This window comes from Ricinus communis, chromosome 7 (genome assembly GCF_019578655.1).
Source record: "Ricinus communis isolate WT05 ecotype wild-type chromosome 7, ASM1957865v1, whole genome shotgun sequence".
Taxonomy (NCBI): domain Eukaryota; kingdom Viridiplantae; phylum Streptophyta; class Magnoliopsida; order Malpighiales; family Euphorbiaceae; genus Ricinus; species Ricinus communis.
In genome coordinates, this window is record NC_063262.1 from 13279570 (window position 1) to 13301188 (window position 21619).

Genomic DNA, 21619 nt, shown 5'->3' on the forward strand with positions numbered 1-21619 from the left:
TAATAAATATATTATTTTTTAAAATAAGAGTGAGGGTTTAATTAGGAGTATAACTTTTCAATCAATTAATTAAAAAAAGAATTATAAAAATTACATATAAATTTAAATTTTATGTTTCAAAAGTAAATACACATGTCAAAATAAAAATTTTATATATCAAAACTAAATATACATATAAAAAAATTTTAAATTTTAAAAATTAATATATATAAATTAAATAACAATAATAATTCTATAACGTGCTAATTTTATTATATATAGGAAATTATTAGAGCATGAATTTAAAGAGATATTAGTATAGAACTAAAAAGAAAACCAAATTAGACAAAGAAGCAGGCCATCATTGCTTTTTTTTTTTTTCTTTTTAAATTTTCTTTTCGCTAAGGAAACATGTATCATATATAATATAATAGATCAACAACCAATACAAAAATCAAAAATCAAAAATCAAAAATCAAAATTTAAAAATCCCCCAACCAAGCGGGAAAAAACAAAAATCGAAGCCAGGGCGATTGTGTTCCCTCATCGAACAAATTCCCCACCCAGCAACACCATATAAATTAAAACTTAATTCTGTTTATCCATTTCTTTTCTACATTATTTGTTCTTATTTCTCTCAATTGATTGAGAAATACACGAGAAATGGGCGATGAGAAGAGAAGTCACAGGAAACCAGTAAGCTTAAACGATAGCCACAATCGTCTTCTCCAAGAATTTTCTGCTCCTCCTAAACCAGAACCATCCTCCTTCGGTCTCTCTCTTTTATTTAATTTCTTTTTCTTTTATCTATTGCCAATTTCTTTATGATATTAGGTTTTAATTTTTTTTAATTAATCAATAAGTTTATGTGATACAGATGAAGAAGGAGAAGAAGGTAAGCCATCCAAGATAAAACTCGAAGGACTACGGCGTCTCTGCAAAGCATCGGCCGTGGATGATGATCATAACATCCCTCGGTTCTTTGGAGTCACTGATTTTGATTCTTCTTCTGGTATGTTATCTTCATGTGCAATTGGGTAAAGTTATGTTTTTTTTGATGTGATGCATATATGCTAAAAGATTACTTGCTTTATGCGGGGAATGAATTCCTGAAGAAGAAAAGACAACAAAGGTTAGGATTGAAGGGAGACGTCGTCTTTGCAAACTCTCATCTCGAGACAAGGAAAATGCTGGGAGTGTAACAGCTGTTGATGAACCTAGTTTTGCTGATATTACTGACTTTGATTCGCCTCTGCCATCCAAAGCTATGGCTGGTGGTAAGAGTAACAAGGATGCCAATGAAATCATGGATATTCTTGATGACTTGAGCTCCAGGCTTGACCTTTTGTCCATTGAGAAAAAGAGAGGTGTTGACAAGGCGCCTGATGGTCCTTCCGAATTGCTTCCTGGACGAGATGGAGAGAAAAAAACTGATATGCCTGAATATGCAAGTGCTGGCTCTTCATTTTCCGATATATATGATTCATCTGATTCTTCATCTGTTTTGAGTAATAGTATTGATGGAGGCCCTGAGAGTTTTGTGGATAAATATGATGAGAGTCAATTTTTGAGTAAGTCTAGATGTGATCATTTTGCTGATAATGTGCATGAGAACAACAAGAATAGTAGAGGGCTAAATATGGAGAATAAATATCGAGGGGTGGATGACAAATTAGTAGCTGTGGGAAACTCTTTCGTATCAAACATCGAAGAAGAAGAAGATGAAACTAATCTGAGAAGTGAGTCTGAGTGTGAAAGCCGTGTAACTAGAGAGAGGGAAACTAATAAAGGTACTCATAGGCTGAAGGACAATGATTCCAAAAGGGTGCATGAGAGATCACGAGTTGCAGGACGATCTTCTGTGTCTATTCTTAGAAATGAAGAGGATGATGATGAGGAGGATTGCTTGGTTTTAAGCCGAAAAAAGGTGGTTGAAGAAGCTGGGAAGCTTGGTGGTAAGAACAAGGAGCCATGTAATCTCTCTAGTCCAATAGATTTGTTGGACGACGATACAGATGATTCAGTTTTGGATGATGGGGGTTCCATTACTTTGTCTGGTCCAAGATCTACATTTGAACTTCCAAGCAAAATTGCAACAATGTTGTATCCCCATCAACGTGATGGGTTAAAGTGGTTATGGTCCTTGCACTGTTTGGGTAAGGGGGGAATCTTAGGAGATGATATGGGTCTGGGGAAGACAATGCAGGTAAGAAAATTAATCAAAGTTGATGTAGATGCTGTGTGGTTAGATTTCTTATACAATTGATAGATTTTGATTTGTTCTCTTTGTAGATTTGTGGCTTTCTAGCTGGACTGTTCCATTCAAGGTTAATTAAGAGGGCATTGGTGGTAGCCCCTAAAACACTACTAGCTCATTGGATCAAAGAACTAGCCGCTGTGGGGCTTTCTAGGAAAACTAGGGAGTATGGCTGTTAGACTGAAGCTCTAATGTTGTGGAACAAATTGTCTGTTAATACATACTGATTGTCTATATACTTCCATTGCAGATACTTTGGGACCTCTTTGAAAGCTCGACAATATGAACTGCAGTATATACTTCAGGTTGCTAGATGCTTCAATGCATTCCTTGTTGATATGATTGTTACCTGGTTTACTGTCCATGCATTTCATTAAGCATAATACAGACAGAAATTAGATGCAATAAACAAATCTAGATTTGAAACTTTATGTTGAACTAGGGACTTACAAGGTTCTATCCTATGGAAGAGACGACCTTATGAACTGAAATTTAGTGCTGAAACTGTTTTAGTTTTGAAGTTCAATTGATATGTCTATTCTTTTGGAAGTTCTTTCCTATGAAGTTTCTTTGTCCATGTTTTGTGATCTTGGTTGAGAGAATTGGAAATTCTGGTTTGACTACCTTTCTTTGGTTGTGTATTACATGCATCTAGTTAAGTTTCTCTTTCTTCATTTAAAGAAAAAAGAAAGAAAAAAAAGCATTTGTACCCTTCTAACTTGTCATAGATGTTGTATATTAAATAGGATTGTATATAGCAATTAGAAGATTGGTTTAATTAGGAGTCCTAAAATAATTAGGATTGTATATATGAGTGTAATGCTATTGATTAATTTAATTTCGAATCCTTCAGTCAAATTACATAACTCAAGTTGGATACTTTCAAATAGCTCACAAATGATGTCACTTTGCAGGACAAAGGCATTCTCCTTACAACTTATGATATAGTACGGAATAACTCAAAATCATTAAGAGGAGATGACTACTTTGCTGATGAGGAAAGTGAGGATGGTTACACATGGGATTACATGATTCTTGATGAGGTACATAACTACATATTTGAATACGAGGACAATATTTTGCAATGCATCTTCTTCTTGCCTTGTCAAATATAGAAAAACTATAGTGTAAGACATTATTTACTTTTTCTTCAGGCTTCTGCTTTAAAAGGATTGGTAAATTTGTGTAACCATATGTGAGAATGGTGCATGTTTGTGTTAGTTGATAATGATTATGTATTTATAATTGGGAATGAAATCTCGAATGCTCTTTCTCTTCTCGTTTATGTCTCATAAGTCATTGGCTTTGATGACAAAAGTACATTCAGTCCTAAGTATAATTGAGTTGGAACCAAAACTATATTATGATAATCTAATTTCCTTAAGAGAGACCTTAAATTTTGATTTTTCTATAGTAGTAGCTCTCTTTTTCTTGAGTAACAATACAAGACTGAAATTTGAGATTGCTTTCAGATGATTTTTGTTCATTTCAATTGTAAATGATATGGTATTGAACTCATAGGCTTATAAATATTATTAAAAGTAATTTTATTATATAAACAAAACTTTAGAAGTTGTTAGATATTCTTACATTGCGCTTTGTTTCCTTCCTTTACCAGCCAAGGAACCCACCATTCTGCTGGTTGCAGCCTTTGCTTGCTGCTGTACAGAGCCTTGCATATACAATTATTCATATCCATATTGAACCAGAACTCAATCACCCTTCAGTTTAAACTGTAATTTATGTTCTTTTTAGTAAGGTAGAGAGACATTTTACACGCAGTTATGCTAACGGTTTGACATGGAGAAGTAAAGTGGGGCTTGTAGAAAAACTTTAGGAAGGATCAATAGATATTAGCTTTTTGGTCCTATAATTAAACCAAATTTTTTCTTTTAGTTCACCATTTAATTCTTTCAATTGCATTTTGTTTTTGTAGGGGCATCTCATTAAAAATCCTAGCACGCAGAGGGCAAAAAGTTTGCTTGAGATACCAAGTGCTCATCGTATTATCATTAGTGGGACCCCAATTCAAAACAATCTTAAGGTATTATCTTTGAGAATTGTACTTGACTGACATTTATTTTTTCATCTTCTCTCATAAGAAGCAAGCTCTAAATGTAAGATACTGTACTTGTGTCACTTTAAAATAGGAATTGTGGACTTTGTTCAACTTTTCTTGTCCTAATCTGCTTGGTGACTACAATGGGTATTTCTCTTCTTCATGCTCTAATGGGTTTTTTTTCGGTAAAATTTTCTACTCTTTATGAAATGAAGCTTGATAATTACTCAGGTTTAAGAAGAAGTATGAGCATCCCATCCTTCGTGGGAATGAAAAGAATGCTTCTGCTAGGGAGAAACATGTTGGTTCAACAATTGCAAAGGTGATGCATTTGTATGTACTGGCTTAAAAGCTCGTATTTTTTGACTATTTTTATGAGATTATGATATTTAGAAGCAAATTATTATGTATGTTACAATTTGAACAGTAAATGAGAAGGAACATCATTATTTATCAATCATTTTGGTTTTTATTCCTCAAAGCTATAAATTTTATTTTGGATCCTTCATCAAGTTAAATTTTGTATTAGAATATTTTTGCTGAAAAAGATATTGTTAATTTCAAAACTAGAAGGATGCTGTTGCAACCGCAATCTTACAAGTTTTTGGGGCATATGTTATAATTACAAAGAGGTACACTAAACAAAATGTCCTATAGTTTGAGGATTAACTATATGTTTCCACTTATTAGCTTTTAGCATGGTAATTGTTACTAATAAGTTTTAAGACATTCTTCGCGTTAACTTATTATTGTGAACTACTCCTTTAATTAAAATATTGGCACGTAGATATGTGGCGACTTTGATGACAGTTTTGAAGTTCTTAATCCTTTTATTGGTCTTTTAAAAGGAAGTAACATGCTTAGTCATGAGTCATTTCCAAAATTTGTTTTGATTTCTTTGAATTTTAAATTTCTTATTTTGGAAGCAAAAATATATTAAAACATTTACAATATTTAGGTTGACTGAAATTCTTTGTGGGAATTACATCGAAGTCCTTGAGGTTTATCCTGAAAAAAAACCCTAGTCCCTTTTTTTTAAATGTTATGTATAGTCCTTGGTATAGTGATATTTAAATACATTTAAGCATTTTTTCGTGATCGAATGCAATGAACTAATTAGATTAATAATGTGAGAGTAAAGAATTAGTAGATTGAAAAAGGATAGTTTCTATAAAGGACATGCAATAATAAAAGTAGAGTGTAAAAAAACAAACATAGTTGAATGCAAAGCTTGAACTAAAAGTAGAGGGACTTAATTGTTTGTCATTTTATAAACATAGGGAATAAAGTATTTATTGTTTGATAAACATATAGTAGTTAAGTTTATCTAATTTTTGAATAATTAATTGACACATTAAGGAAAGACTAAATTGTCTTGTGGTACTTAAATGTTAGGGACTACGGATAGCATTTAGTAAGGATGAAAGTGTTTTTAAGGGTAAACCACAAGGATTTTGATGTAATTTCTTTTTCTTTTGTTTTTGTTAATTCATGAAGCCTACGACTATTGTAGTTGTTGCATTTTAATTTCTCCTTATTTTTGCGATTAATGTTATAATGCAATTTAATTGGAACTAATATGAAGAGAAACCTTATTTTATGAATTAATGATTGATGTTGCTGCTTGATAGTATTTTTATTCTTACTCTTAATAGCAAGTTTAAATATTTGCTTATGCAGAACCAGTAATTCAATTTAGTATCAGAAGTTTCCCCCTCCAATATGTTGCTAAGTGATCTAGTTAATTGAATACAAATAGAATATTTGGAAAGACATCAAATTTTAATTTAGTTAACTGTAAGCCTATACATGCAAAGTTAACTTGTCAAAATAACGAAAGTCACATGAAGTAATGAATATGTCATTCAAAATAAGCCAAGTTAGATATATGGAAAATGGGTGTTGACTACTTTGATGTAATTTATAGAATTAAATTTGTGATAATAAAAAATGCACCCCTGTTCTTCTACATCAAAACAGTGTCCTTGGATGCATATAAAGAACATCTATTTAATAATCCTTAGAATAATTATAATATCTAAAAAATGACTTAAAAGACTATTAGAAATTGAAGTATAAGCCACGTGGTAAATCTGTTTCTTTAGTAATGGTTGAGTCAATCAAGTGCCATAAAACTCATTTGCAACTTCTTTGATATTTGTTGTATAGGAACTAAGAGAGCGCATTCAACCATATTTCTTGCGTCGCTTGAAGAATGAAGTGTTCAAGGAGGATGATCTTACAACTGCCACACTTTCCAAGAAGAATGAGATGATTGTGTGGCTAAGGCTTACTAGTTGTCAGGTGTGGTTTGATTGCATGGTCTACATTTCAGCTTGTTTTCCATTGTGTCTATAGAATATTTTATAATCTTGTAATGACTTTTGTTATTTGGTGCAGCGAGAACTGTATCGAGCGTTTTTGCAGAGTGAGCTGGTGTTATCAGCTTTTGATGGTTCACCATTGGCTGCATTGACGGTACTTTTATTTAGTTTGACATTTGTTTCCCATTTAATCGTATATATCTGCGCATTTACATATATGAAGTAAAATCTCTAGCGTCTGGATACATCACGGAGTCTTGTTTTTAAGGCAGTTGATGATGGTGATAAGCAGTAGCTTGTCAATTAAGAACTCAATATTTTTGCTAATGTTTTTGGTACAGTTCAAACAAAAAAATGGAATATCTAAGCAATGATATGAGCATGGGATGATGAATCATATTTTATGATTTTCTGAATTTATAATATTAAGGTTTTGTGAGTTAATTGGAGATAACAACAGACACATTTGGGTAAAGTATTGTAAATGTACAATGGTTGTGTCTTAATTGTTTTGCTAGTGTAGTTTCTTTAGAGATTTAGACTTTCAAGTTTATATTTGAATGTCCTTTACCACTTAAAGTTGTAACAAATGAGTGTTTTTCCATGATTAGTGTGATTAAAATCCTGTGATATATCTTTTTGTTTTTATTTTTGTATTGCTTGGGCAGAGTTTAGGTTATTGTGCTAATCGACTGGTTCTTATTGAGATGGTTTGCATGTTAATTTAGTTGCAAAACCAAACTTATCAAAAGGTAAAAACAATATAACATTTTCATGTGTACCTATATGAAAGGGACATTTAGTCTTCATATTTTTGGAAGCTTCCATTTCGACTTTTTTCCTCGACAATTCTCTCTCTCTCTCTCTCTCTCTCTCTCTCTCTCTCTCTCTCTCTCTCTCTCCGTTTGGTTGTTCTGTAGTGGAATCTTTTCAATAATTTTTCTTGTCTTAATTAGTTGCCATGCACGATTTTGCTTTACAACTTTTCTTTTGATGCTTAGACTGTGTATGTGATCAATAACCAATTGCCTTGAAGCAGATTCTAAAGAAAATATGTGATCACCCACTTCTCTTGACAAAAAGAGCTGCTGAGGATGTTCTGGAAGGAATGGATTTTATAAGTCCAGAAGATGCTGGTTTAGCAGAGAAATTGGCTTTGCATGTCGCTGATGTAGCTGAAAAAGCTGAATTTCAAGAGAAGCATGACAACATCTCTTGCAAGATATCATTTATAATGTCACTCTTGGTTAGATATGCTTAGGATTATTATAAACTGATTTTGATGAGGGCTTTGATTTCAAATTCTTATGTCTCGTCTTTAATGAATGTGTTGTTTTTAACAGGATAACTTAATTCCAGAGGGGCATAATGTTCTCATCTTCTCCCAAAGTCGCAAAATGCTTAATCTTATTCAGGTGTGCTTAAGGCTATCAGTTCCAGCATACTTCCTTTGTTTGCAATATAACTTTTGGTAACCCTTAAAGTGCATAAATCACTGGAATTCTTTAATCATGGGAATTTGGTATGCAAATATAGTTACCGTGTTGATACTTTTCGATTGAAAAATTCTATACTTCGGTTAATTTCAAATTAATCATTCTGAGTTTCTTCAAGCCTTTGTAAGTTCTTACTGCATAATTTGTGTTGCTGGAGTTGGATAGTTTTCTTCTATCAAGTGCTTATGGTATTATTTGGACAGTAATTTCTTTTTTAAATTGTAGAGTTAAAGATACCTATCCCAATTTAAGCAGATTTTCTTCTGTTGGATCATTTTCAGATTCTGACAAAAGACATTCAAAGCTGCATGTTTTGTGTAATGTTTACTGAAGGTGGCAATAATTATAGTTCCAGATTAGCTATGGAAAACATGACACCTATAGTTCCATATGCAATCACACAATTAAAATTTAGGCAATTTTTAGAATTGATTAAGAATAATAAAGAGTCCAACTGGTCAAGTAAACAAATTCACAAGTCAATATGTAAGGGATGAATAATTGTCTTAAGAGTTGTGGGGATTTCCTGTAGACATTCTTTTCTCTCTTAATATATATCCATGAACTTGCATAGGAAACATGAATCAATGCTTTGTGGGAACTGATCCTATATAATTGTTTGCCAAACTCTGCATTTTTCTTTTTCTTTTTCCTAGATATTTATACTAGACAAAGCTCTAAAGGATTAACATTTTTTCATATCTAAGCCACATGCATTAAAAATTAAATAGCATTAGCTTTCAGAATGAAATTCAACAAATTTGTAACTTAAGTTAATGTGAAACAAAGTCTGATAAACTGGTGGAAGTTCTCTGTATGTCCTGTTATTTGATGTATTTTTTGTTTACTTTGTGTTCAGTTTATTGGGCTCAAATCCATGTATTAATATTGACAGAACATGTTAGTTCCTCGGTTTCCTTGTTGGGACTAATTCTATATCTGTGTGATCCATCTTGATTATTGTAGCTAAATTTTTTTCTTTGTTATTCCATATTAGTATCTTAATTAATTGATGTACATTTATTTTCTTATTTTTTTTATGGGCTGTCACTTGGAATTATGATATATTATCTACCATGAGGTCTATTGGAAAGTCAGTTTGCTTCCTTGTGTTTGAAGAATTTACTAATAAGTAGTTAATTGAAGCTATGCGGTAGGTTTGGGACTTAAATGATATGAAAGAAGATTATTATCAGGCCTAGCCGTAATTTAGTAGATTAGATACCAGAGTTTGATCGGCATAAGGGTATTGAAAGTCCAGAAGTTAATTGCTGGAGGATGCCTTATTGCCATGGTTTACTGTTTTTTTTCCTCATTTCTTCTATTTTCTGTTTATAGAAAGTAAATACATAAGTCAGCTGCTGCAGTTTTTCGGTAGAAATTTGATGAGCTAATTCCCTCTAAGTTGGGGATCATGCAATTGAGATGACTGGAGAGTGGTTTTAGTAGGTTAAGATTAAAGCTGAAATATCATATCTAATAGCTGGTTTGTGGTAAATTTGCAACTATTTTGTCTGTGATTGAAGGAAAAAAGAAAAGCGTTGATATTAAAAAAGAATAATAAAGAAGGTTGGTGCCAAACAGAGAAATCTGAGGGAGTGAGTCTAGAGAAGTCCTCAAAGATCTTATTCTTCAATTTCCATGCCTCCATTAAAATATTACAACAATGTAAATTGATTTTGAACCCCCAAAAATGAGGGAAGTTCTTTATCTAGAAACACAACTTCAGTAAAATTGGCTCAAGAGCCTCATTAGAGTTGTCTAAAGACTAAAATGCACTAGACTTGTTCACTTCTGTATTAATTTGAACAGCCCTTCCATGAACTATAGTACAATTGTTCTGTTGCTGTTGCTATTGCAATCAAAGTCCATGATGATTTCGGGAATAATAATTTATAAATATTTTAAAGTAGAGGATTCCAAGGGATAGCACACTAAGATAGCTATTTAACCAAAAGCTCAATGCTCCTTTTTGTTTGTTTATCAGAGACCGATTTGATTGGGAGCCACATTCCATCAAATCCCTCATCCTAGAATACTGTCTTCTGCTGGATGCTCCACTTTTTGCATCTTCAAGATTGTTTTCGTACTTCAACAGCCTTGAAATTTTGTGAGTTGTATGTTTAGGTAGCTAACTATCATGGTGGACCTTGTCTTTCTCCTTTAGTGGAATACTGGTTTTAACTTAACAAATTATTTCTGATAGATTATAAAATTGTAATTTTGGTTCTTTTTCTTTTTCCATATGAAAGGAAGCAATTGCAAAATTCCAATTTTTTCCTGATGTCTTCAGCCATTTGAAGCAAATTTGGTTTCGAATAAGATAGCTATTTAACCAAAAGCTCCATGCTCCTTTTTGTTAGTTTACTAGAGACCGATTTGATTGGGAGCCACATTCCATCAAATTCCTCATCTTAGAATACTGTCTTGTGCTGGATGCTCCACTTTTTGCATCTTCAAGATTGTTTTCGTACTTCAACAGCCTTGAAATTTTGTGAGTTGTATGTTTAGGTAGGTTATTATCATGGTTGACCCCGTCTTTCTCCTGTAATGGAATACTGGTTTTAACTTAATAAATTATTTCTGATAGATTATAAACTTGTAATTTTGGTTCTTTTTCTTTTTCCATATGAAAGGAAGTAATTGCAAAATTCTAATTTTTTTCTGATGTCTTCAGCCATTTGAAGCAAATTTGGTTTTGATGGACAAATATAATATGCATCTTTGTACTATAGATGTACTAGGCTTGTTCACCTTGGATGTGTGTCTAATGCATTTATATTTTCTTTGAGCTGCATCTAATGGATCTTTTGAAATCTGATACAATATGATTATTGTAGCTATTGTTCCATAAGAGCAGCATTCTTTCCTTTTGTCTTTTAGTGTTATATAGATATTGATGATCAAAGATATGGTAAATGTTTTGATGTATCTATTTAAACAATTTTAGTGCTTTTCATTTTATGTATTATTTTATGTTGCAAGTCTAACCTATTTGTGTCTTTTCTACTTGGATTGTTATTTTGGTTCAGTATGCTAAATTTGTAAAGAATGTGGTTTATGGATTGTCTTTGGTTTTGTAGGACTCCCTAGCATCCAACGGTTACGAGTTTTTACGCATTGATGGTACCACTAAAGCCAGTGATAGAGTGAAGATTGTTAATGTTAAGTGTCTTGATAAGATGCAATGATTAGCTCAAGCATATTATTTATGGAGCTCTTCTTTAAAATTTTAAATTGATTTTTATACTTAGGATTTTCAAGAAGGTGTTGGCGCCCCTATATTCCTCTTGACATCTCAAGTTGGTGGTCTTGGCCTCACACTCACAAAAGCAGACCGTGTCATTGTGGTTGATCCTGCATGGAATCCAAGGTGCTTTTGCTTTTTGTTCATTTAGATTTTTTGCTTTGTAAGTCTTGCTGGAAATATAAATATTTAATTATTTAAATTAGAATATAATATCATATCATAAATATGTAAAAGTGCGAAGGGATGGGGGACATGCAAATTTACCAAAAGACCTTACTAATTTTTTATTAATTGGGTTAATTTGGTATTATATTCATTTAATTTAATAATTATTTTAATTAAGCTTAATTGTCGTTGGGGCGGGAGGAAGTTGAGGTGCTGGTTGTGAGGGAGAAGATGCATGGTTCAAGTGATGATTATCATTATCATGAGATAAAGGGTGTAAAGTAGCAGTAGATGAGGAGTGGATAAATTGATTGTATCTTTTTATATATTAATATAGAAAGTAAAATATATTTTAATTTATTATAATATTTTTATGATAAAAAAAATTTTATATAAAAAATAAGCTGAAAAGAAACACAGATTAAAAATTAAAATCTAAATAATAAATATTATAAATTAAAAATTTAGCTACAAAAATGATATTTTCAAAATAATAAATATTAATTTATTAAATAAATTACCATATTAATTTTTATTTAAAATCATTGTAATTTATTAGTATGTGAATAATAACGAGTCAAATTACTATAATAAATAACTATTCTTAACACTAAACAAAGAAACAATAACACTAACTTGTTATATAAATATAAAATTTAGTTACCCAGAGCAATTACAATTAGACTCATGTGCTAAACAAATAAACAAATAATTGTTACTTAATTTAATAGTGTTTTATTAATAACTAACTATCAATAAGTGCTCTATGGTTAATATTTTCTATTTCTATATCACTAACATATATATGAAATTGCAAAAGGAGGGGGACAGAGAAGTTTATTAATAGGATCTTACTAATTTTTAGTTCATTAGCTTAATTTGGTCATTAATTAATTTAGTTTAATAATATATAATATCTACAATTAATAATTCATTTAGTACAAATCTAATTTTAAAAATCCAACTCGATTAGGTTTTAAATCAAGAATGATTCTAATTCTAGAAAATAGCATTTAATTATATTATAATATTATATTAACTATACTTTTAATACTAAGTATATATTTAATCTAACGTCAATATAATAAGCAAAGAATTAAAATAATATACTAAAATGACAGTAATAATAAATAAAAAAAGATATTGTACAAGAGAAATAACCTGCACAATCTTTATATGTAAAGGAAATCATTTTCCTTGGAAGTAACTTAAAGCCTTTGACTAAATAACATTTCTTTTCTTCTGACCAATTTCCCAAACACAGAAAATACAAATATTGCTTCTGTAGAAAAAGCTGATGCTGCAATTTTAAGTAGCATTGTCAGATTTGTATTGGCGTTCACCTGCATTTCCTAAATGACTCGTGTCATTTAGTATATGCCTACAAATATTTCTGGCAAAGTGCTGAATTGTGTTAAATAATGTGGATTCCAGATTCCTCTTTACATATACAAACTACCAGTTCTTTGCTCTTTTGACTGCCATGATTAGGCAATATTCAGTGTTGGGTAAATGTTCTTTACTGAAAAATCACTGGGAAAAGTATTTTGGGATCACAAAGTAGATGGCGGACATACTTCTAAATCTTGTTTAGGCTAATAAACTTTCTTGTTTACATATATTCCTAATTATATTACTTCCAAATTGCATTTGAGTAGATACTGTAATCTTTATATAAACAAGTAATAGACTTGTGAAAGTGGATTTCTTTTCCCAAACAAATTGAAGAGGGTGTGTTTAGTATTGCACCTTTTCGGACATTGTTCCTGCTGTCTGTCTCCGTCCCTTTTTGGACATTGTACCTCCTGTCTGTCTCCGTCCCTCTTTGGACATTGTACCTCCTGTCTGCCTCCGTCCCTTGCCCACGTGATATTCCTTTTATCTGTTTTAGTTATAGATCCAGGGTAATGCACAAAATATATGGTTTATGAAATACTTTCAATATTATGCTCTGTAAGGAAGTTCATCTTAGTAATCCGAAACTTCACCGAGTTCTCTCTGTTTGCAGCACGGATAACCAAAGTGTTGATCGTGCATATCGAATTGGCCAGAGGAAAGACGTCCTTGTGTATAGATTAATGACATGTGGAACAGTTGAAGAAAAGATATACAGAAAGCAGGTGAAGTATTTGATCCCCCTTTTGCTTATTGTCAGAATGTGTAAATTATATAAAGCATACCAATTTGCATAGCCAGCTGTTGAGATTGTCAGTAGGACATGTTTTAATATATAGCACAAGTGGTTGAAATAGTGTGTTTCTTGAACATCGTTTAAATTCAATCGAGTTGCTCGGTATAGTTTAGGGCCTCAAGGCTTTCAAGATTCATCTTTCTGTTGTTCAATTTATGCTGTAGTTGCATTTGATTTGGTTGAAATTGTGAGGGGCAGCACATGTTACCAGTGGTAATGTTGAAAAGATTCTTTTTATTTTTTCTCCATATCCTGTGTGTTAGTAATATTTTTAATCTGCTTTTCATGTCTAGTCATTGATTGAATATGGGGATTTTACCATGCATCAATAAAGATGTCATCTAGTATAATGATGTCATTTTGTCTCTTTTTGGTTTAGATATTTAAAGGGGGATTGTTTAAAACTGCAACAGAACACAAGGAACAGATTCGGTACTTTAGCCAGCAGGTGAAGGCCTAAGAGATTTTCTTTGCTGCTTCGCTAGTGTAATTTTGAGATACTGTTTCTTGGATCCTGTCTTTTAATTTAATTGATGCTTTCAGGATCTTAGGGAATTATTCAGCCTTCCAAAGCAGGGATTTGATATATCCCTTACGCAACAGCAACTACATGAGGAGCATGACCACCAGCACAAGATGTACTGTTTCTATTACAAACAATTACTACATTCACTAATTTACCTTTACTCTTGTGGCTTGAATCAAATCATATACATCAGTCTTTTTTTGGATTCACATGTATGTTTGGACTTTTGGTGCCTGCCTTTTGAATTTTGTTTGATATTAACTAATTGTTCTTATTGTTTCCTATAGGGATGAGTCTCTCGAAACCCATGTCAATTTTCTGGAGACTCTAGGTATTGCAGGGGTTAGTCACCACAGCTTACTGTTCTCCAAAACAGCACCTGTACAAGTTGTAAATATAGAAGAGGAAGAGATGAGGTGAGACTCCTGGCTTATCTTGTTTCTTCTTTTTGGTTAAACAGAATATGTAGATAATTTTTTTTTTCTTAATAGATTTGTAGTTGGCTAGTTGCCCTTTTTGTTCTGTATGTTTCTTTGTGGTTACTGCATATCTTCAGCTGTTGGATACCTTAGATATTTACAGAGACTTGTAATCACAAGATTTTAGAAGTATTAGTTTTGGAGTTGTTAACAAGTAAACTCAAAACTGCAATTGAACCAAGGAGTATAAGCTCATATTTGCATTAAAATCGGGTACTGTATTTTTATAAGTATAACCTCATATTTGCATTAAATTGAGTACTGTATTTTTATATGTTGGAAGTTTTTATCTTTATAAATATATTGTGGTTGGCACCTCATTCTGGTTGCAGGGATAAAGTAACTGCTTTTGTTGGCAATTCATCACGTACAACAGTTGAGCGCAACGTTGATGGGTATGGCCTATCAGAGTCACTATATATCTTCAATTAATGCTCTACATGGTGTAGAATTTTATGGTAACTAGTTGCTGACTATTTTTTGATAGGGCTGTGTATGCTTTAAATCCAAAGGATGTAAAACTCAACAAGAAAAGCTGTTCCCCGGAAAATGTTGGCAAACTGACAGAATCTGAAATCAAAGAGAGGATCAGTCGGTTGTCACAATTACTTGGAAATATGGTATGATTTATAATCAGTCAGAAGCTACATAAATGTGTTGCTTGAATGAATGTAGACTGCAATTTAATATGCTTAAATCATGAGGCACTTACAAAACTGTGAGCATAGTGGTCAGGGATAGCTACTTGGACAAATTTTTCCCTACTTTTTTGTTTACTCCATGGACATTGTGATGCTTGTTTCTTACTGAATTAATGGCATAAACTTTTGTTTCTCTTTTATTTACCCTTTTATCATCTTGTATAAATGTCAATCTTTTGTTGCCGTTGGGATGATTATGAATTTATGAGTCATCCTGTCATCCAAACACTAAGTTTATATCACAGACATGTATACCTACTCAAAACAGTATCTTTAAACTTTCTGCAACTGTTTCATTTTAACCCACAACCCTGATTGATGTATGGAGACTGATTCTATGCTTAAAGTGATAAAGATGTTGGTTGTTGTTTATGGCGAAGAGAGTTGATGGGTTTATGCTGAAGATTCCAGAGTTCAGCACATGTCAGGTCAAGGTATTGCAGGACAAAAATAACTGCAATGGTTTTCTTTGGCAAGTTTTAGTGGGGACTTGGTATGTGAAATTGGAGATGACTATAGTGGGAGGGTCCATGTTGGCTTTGTGCAGTATGGTGGCATGAAACTGGTGTACCATTGCAGTTTTTTTCTGCGAGTGAGTACATCAGCCTGAATTTGTACACAACTTGAAAGGAAATTTTTCTTTCAGGAAGAGGCATACCTAGTATGATCATACTAACCCTCACGAGTAGCATAAGTTGCAGCATTGAAAAATGTGGCATATTTCCTTGGAAGGAAATTTTTCTTTCAGAAAGAGGCATACCTAGTATGATCATACTAAACCTCACGAGTAGCATAAGTTGCAGCATTGAAAAATGTGGCATTTTTCCTTTTTATTTATTTATTTATGTTTTCTGTTAAGAAAACATGTGGCACATCTACAACTGCCCTTTATTTAACTGCTCTTTGTTACTCATTTTTGCTTTTGAAGCCTAACTGCCCTTTAGTCAACAGCTCCTTGTTACCCATTTTTGCTTTTGAAACCTTTTGACAGGCTACAGTTTCGAGATTACCAGACCGAGGAGCAAAGCTGCAAAAGCAGATTTCAGATTTGAACTTGGAGCTCGACAAGATCAACATGGAAAAATCAACTAAGGAAGAAGTAATTGATCTCGATGATCTAACTGGGGAGCTTCAAAGGGCGTTGAATGTATAGAGCATAGACCATCAACAGTGAAGCAAATGTCTTTTGAAAAGAGGTTGACAGCATAATTAGCTGGCTATGTTGGCAGTGGTTGATTTCAACATGCAAGTTCTTTTGTACCATACTGGTATCTGTAAAAATATATGCTTTTATGATTTGCACTAGCTTGAAGTGCAAATTAATCTATTCACAGTTGCCTACAAAATATTGTTTTAGATCTAGCATGTTATTATTCCAAAAAGTGAGAAAAGCAAAGGGAAATCAGTCGTTTTGTTTTTTAATCATTGCATTGCCATCCCTTTGGTTCGCTGCAAAACTAGGTCAACAATGGAGAAGTGAAATCATGAAGTGTAAAATTTGGACAAGTTTACTAAACCCTTCTGAGGCGAGGATTAACGTGTTAAGTTATTTAGCGATGGCGGTTGAAGTTCGAGATACTGATTTGAAGTTTTGAGATTAAAATTCTCTTTTCAATTATAATGATTTATTTTTCATTTTATAGAAAAAATTCCTTCTCTATCACACTAATTATTAACATAATTGTTTCCTATGTTAGGAGAAGGGTGAAACATGTGTTGATATATTCTTTTTTTTTTTTTTTTATATATATATAAGAAAAATGTGTTAACGAATATACTAGGTTATCATTTTATTTAAAGGCTGATTATCTTCCATTAGTAATAAGTTTTACACTGTCATCATCGCATACCATATCCTCCACCTTTTCTTCTCTAAAGGGAAGGGTTAACATTTAACCTTCTTTATTTGGTATTTTATTAAAGAAATTCTTAAAAATATAAATTATACAAATATATTATGCAAACATAATTTCTGTATGTTATGCAAATAGAAATCTTGACAAATTAATTAAAAAACCATTTCAGTTAATAAAAATTTACACAAGTTAATAAAAATTGATATTTATGTTATTTATTTATTTATTATAGAATTTATATCATATGCTGCATAAAATTACTAATTTTATAAAGTTAAGAAAATGAGTTATATAATTTAGTTAAAAGTTTATTAAATCAATTGTATTTTACATAAAAAATATTTTTATGTAATATTTATGCTCATTATATAATTTTGTATTATATAAAGTAATTTATTATATATTTTGTGCAAATAGAAACTTTAAACAAATTAATTGAACAAATCATATAATTTGATGAAAATTTATACAAGTTAGTAAAAATTTATAAGAAGATATTATTATGTAAATATAATGCTATTTATGTTATTTTTTATTTTTTATTAATTTATACCACATGGTCTACAAAATTACCAATTTTATGAAGTTAAGGAAATGAGTTATATAATTTAGTTAAAATTTTATTAAATTAGTTGTATTTGCATAAAGAATATTTTTATGTAATATTTATGCTCATTATAATTTTTTTTTATTTTATATTGTGCAAAAAGAAATTTTAGACAAGTTAATTAAAAAATAACTTAATTTAGTGAAAAGTTACACAAGTTAGTAGCAATTTATAAAAAGATATTACTATGTAAATATAATGCTATTTATATTTTTTATTTATTATATAATTTATACCATATGGTATGTAAAATTACTAATTTTTTGAAGTTAATAGAATAAGTTATATAGTTTAGTTAGAAGTTTATTAAATCAGTTATATTTTACATAAAAAAAAATTTCATATAATATTTGTGCTCATTATATAATTTTTTATTATATAAAGTAATCTATATAAAGTAATCTATTATATATATTGTGCAAATAGATTTAGACAAATAAATTGAAGAATCACTTAATTTTATGAAAGTTTAAATAAGCTAGTAAAAATTTATAAAAAGATATTATTATGTAAATATAATGTTATTTATGTTATTCTTTTTTATTTGTTATATAATTTATACCTGGTGTATAAAATTATTAATTTTATGAAGTTAAGAAAATGAGTTATATAACTTGGTTAAAAATTTATTAAATCAGTTGTATTTTACATTAAAATATTTTATGTGATATTTATGTAGATTATATAACTTTTTATTATATAGAGTAATTAATTCTATATATTGTACAAATATAAAATTTTTGACAAGTTGACTGAAAAAAAACTTAATTTGATGAAAAGTTATACAAATTAGTAAAAAATATACATAAAGATATTATTATGTAAATATAATTATAGTTATATTATTTTTTCATTTATTATATAATTTATATCATTATGTGTACAAAATTATTAATTTTATGAAATTAAGGAAATGAGTTACATAGTTTGGTTAAAAATTTATTAAATCAGTTGCATTTTACATAAAAACACTTTTATGTAATATTTATGATGATTATATAAGTTTTTATTATATAAAGTAATTTATTATGTATATTGTGCAAATAGAAGTTTTTGACAAGTTATTTAAAAAAATCACTTAATTTGATAAAAAATTATACAAACTAGTAAATATTTACAAAAAGATATTATTATATAAATATAATGCTATTTATGTTATCTTTCATTTATTATATAACTTACACCATATGGTATACAAAATTACTAATTTTATAAACGTAAGAAAATGAGTTATATAGTTTGGTTAAAAATTTATTAAATCAGTTGCATTTTACATAAAAAGTATTTTTATGCAATATAATGCTGATTATATAATTTTTTATTATATAAAATATTTTATTTTATAAATAGTAAAAATAAATTTTTTAAATTAATTAAAAAGTCACTTAATTTGATAAGAACTTACATAAGTTAGTAAAATTGATATTATTATATAAATATAATGCTATTTATATTATCTTTCATTTATTATATAATATATACCATATATTATATAAAATAATTTTATGAAAGAAACAAGTTACATAGTTTGGTTAAAAATTTATTAAAATTAGTTATATTTTGTATAAAAAAAGTAGGTTATATGCAATAAACAACTATTGTTTAAAATAGATCTAACAAAATGAGAATAAACATTAAAGTTGGTTATGAAATCAACCAATATTATGGGAGCACAATAATAGGTCATGTCTAATAACCAACTATTCATTTTAATAAACTTTAACTATATTTGAAAGGCATTCAACTATCTCTGTCACTAAATAAACAATTGTTTGATTGCATTACAATTTTAAGTAAGTTAAAATTTAAATAGTTCTAATTCACACAATATTTATATTACAACAAATAATATTATCTCAAAAAATTTGACCTAATACAAAAGAGGGGCAAAAAAGTAATTAAGTTAGAAAAATATACAAAATATGACAACTTAAAAACTATGAAATTAGAATATATAAAATATATATTAAACCTTTTAAGCCAATCTAAATCTAAGATTTAAACAAAACATGCATATTTTTTAACAATCTCAATTGTTATTCTAAAATAAACATATATTGCTTTAAACTGAACTAGTAGGATACTTAAATATAAAAGAAATTATCAATAACTGATTGAACAAGCTAATATTTTTAATTTAACTGCAGCTGATGAAATATATGATTAATGATTTCAGAAAAGAAAAGAAACATATAATATAATAAAAAAATGTAATACCTATTTTAATTTTTAAAATATTAAAAAAAGGTAACTTGTATTACTAGTTATAGATTAATAAGTAAAAATATAAAAAAATTAAATTTTATAAAAATATTAATGGTCAAAATTAGTTTTATATAATCTAAAGATAAATAACTAATTACGGTATTCTAATTACAATACCTTGAAGGCACTTTAGAATTCACCTAACATTTAACCTTCTTTATTTGGTAATTTATTAAAGAATTAACTGTTAAATATAATGGTTAGTTTCTTTTTTTTTTTTAATATCTTTGCTAGCCTCCTCCCTTCAAAACTAAATTTTTATAATTTTATATGATTACTAATCATTTAAAAAGTCTTAATTTATTAATAAATAGATTTTATTCCAATATTTATAAAAAATTTCTATATCAATAATATTTAGCTACTAACACAATCATTATTCCTAATTTCATAAATAATACTAGATAAGGAGTTATTACTATTAGGTTCATCCATTTTACCATATTATATTAGTTAATTCTTAACAATTAAGAATTATATTTTGTCACTTTTTATTTTGTAATTTTATACTAGAATTTTTTTCTTTTAATTAAATAATTATTAACTAATTTTATTTTATACTACGCGCCCTTTTTATTTTCTACTGTAATATACGAATTGCCCCTTACAGTTTATTTATTATATTAATCCTTTGTCTTTTAGTAAAATTAACATTTACATTTTTCATTCAAAGTCACAACAATTAAAAGACTAAATTGATAAAAGAAATTTCAACTTAACCATTAAATCTTTTACTTGCTATATTTTTTAGCATCATTTAGTTTTAGTAAAACTTAAATATTTTAAAAGCACTTATAATTAATAAAATATTGAAAACTCATATAATTTAACTTCATATTATCATAAAATAAATATTATTTTTATTGTTAATTTTGTTATACTAGAATTATAACTTTGATAAGAAGTTTAATGATCAAATTATATTTTTTAAATTAATTAATTTCTTTAATTATATTGATTTTCAAAATGCATGAAATTTTAGTAAATAAACAAAATAGAGGGTTCAACTTATATATTACTCAAAAAATCAGAGGACAAATAGTAAAAACCAAATCTAGTTAACGATTGTTTAATAGAAGTCTTAACGGAATGAATTTTTAATATAAAATTATAAAAATAGAAAGATCGAAAAATATAATTTTTAAATATTAAGGGATGACTAGTATAATATGGTAAAGTGTTGGAGGAGAATAGTAATTACCCCATAGGACTAATAACTTAATAATTACATGTTTAATCATTATATATTTAAACTACTATTCATGTAATTATTAACAGAAAATTACATGACCTATCTTTTTTTCTTTTTTCATATTGTTTACTTTTATACCCTGCATTTTGAAAGTTTATTTTTTTGCTAATCTAATTTTATATTTTTACGCTTTTTAGATTTTTTTTTCTGACTTTTATATGCTTTTTGGAAATTTTTTAAAACTTTTGTACGTTTTTAGAAATTTTTCCTTT

General features: G+C 29.3%; 1 protein-coding gene across 1 annotated transcript; it reads left to right on the forward strand.

Moving 5' to 3' along the window:
- Positions 1-350: 350 nt before the first annotated feature.
- On the forward strand, positions 351-16849 carry LOC8281226 (protein CHROMATIN REMODELING 24). The gene is made up of 22 exons (XM_015717518.3): positions 351-751; positions 857-991; positions 1095-2185; positions 2272-2402; positions 2487-2541; positions 3151-3279; positions 4173-4280; positions 4387-4442; positions 4527-4617; positions 6465-6599; positions 6696-6773; positions 7659-7865; positions 7963-8034; positions 11199-11279; positions 11370-11488; positions 13539-13650; positions 14101-14169; positions 14265-14359; positions 14535-14663; positions 15059-15121; positions 15214-15346; positions 16419-16849. Exons 1-22 carry the CDS (start codon positions 643-645, stop codon positions 16578-16580), a joined length of 3360 nt encoding a protein of 1119 aa, XP_015573004.2. The 5' UTR covers positions 351-642; the 3' UTR covers positions 16581-16849.
- Positions 16850-21619: the final 4770 nt, after the last annotated feature.

Excerpts from the sequence above, each read along its gene's own strand:
- LOC8281226 (XM_015717518.3), top strand. The coding sequence starts at position 643 with ATGGGCGATGAGAAGAGAAGTCACAGGAAACCAGTAAGCTTAAACGAT. Across the intron at positions 2,186-2,271 it reads GTCTGGGGAAGACAATGCAG|ATTTGTGGCTTTCTAGCTGG; the intron begins GTAAGAAAATTA and ends TTCTCTTTGTAG. Across the intron at positions 7,866-7,962 it reads CATTTATAATGTCACTCTTG|GATAACTTAATTCCAGAGGG; the intron begins GTTAGATATGCT and ends TGTTTTTAACAG.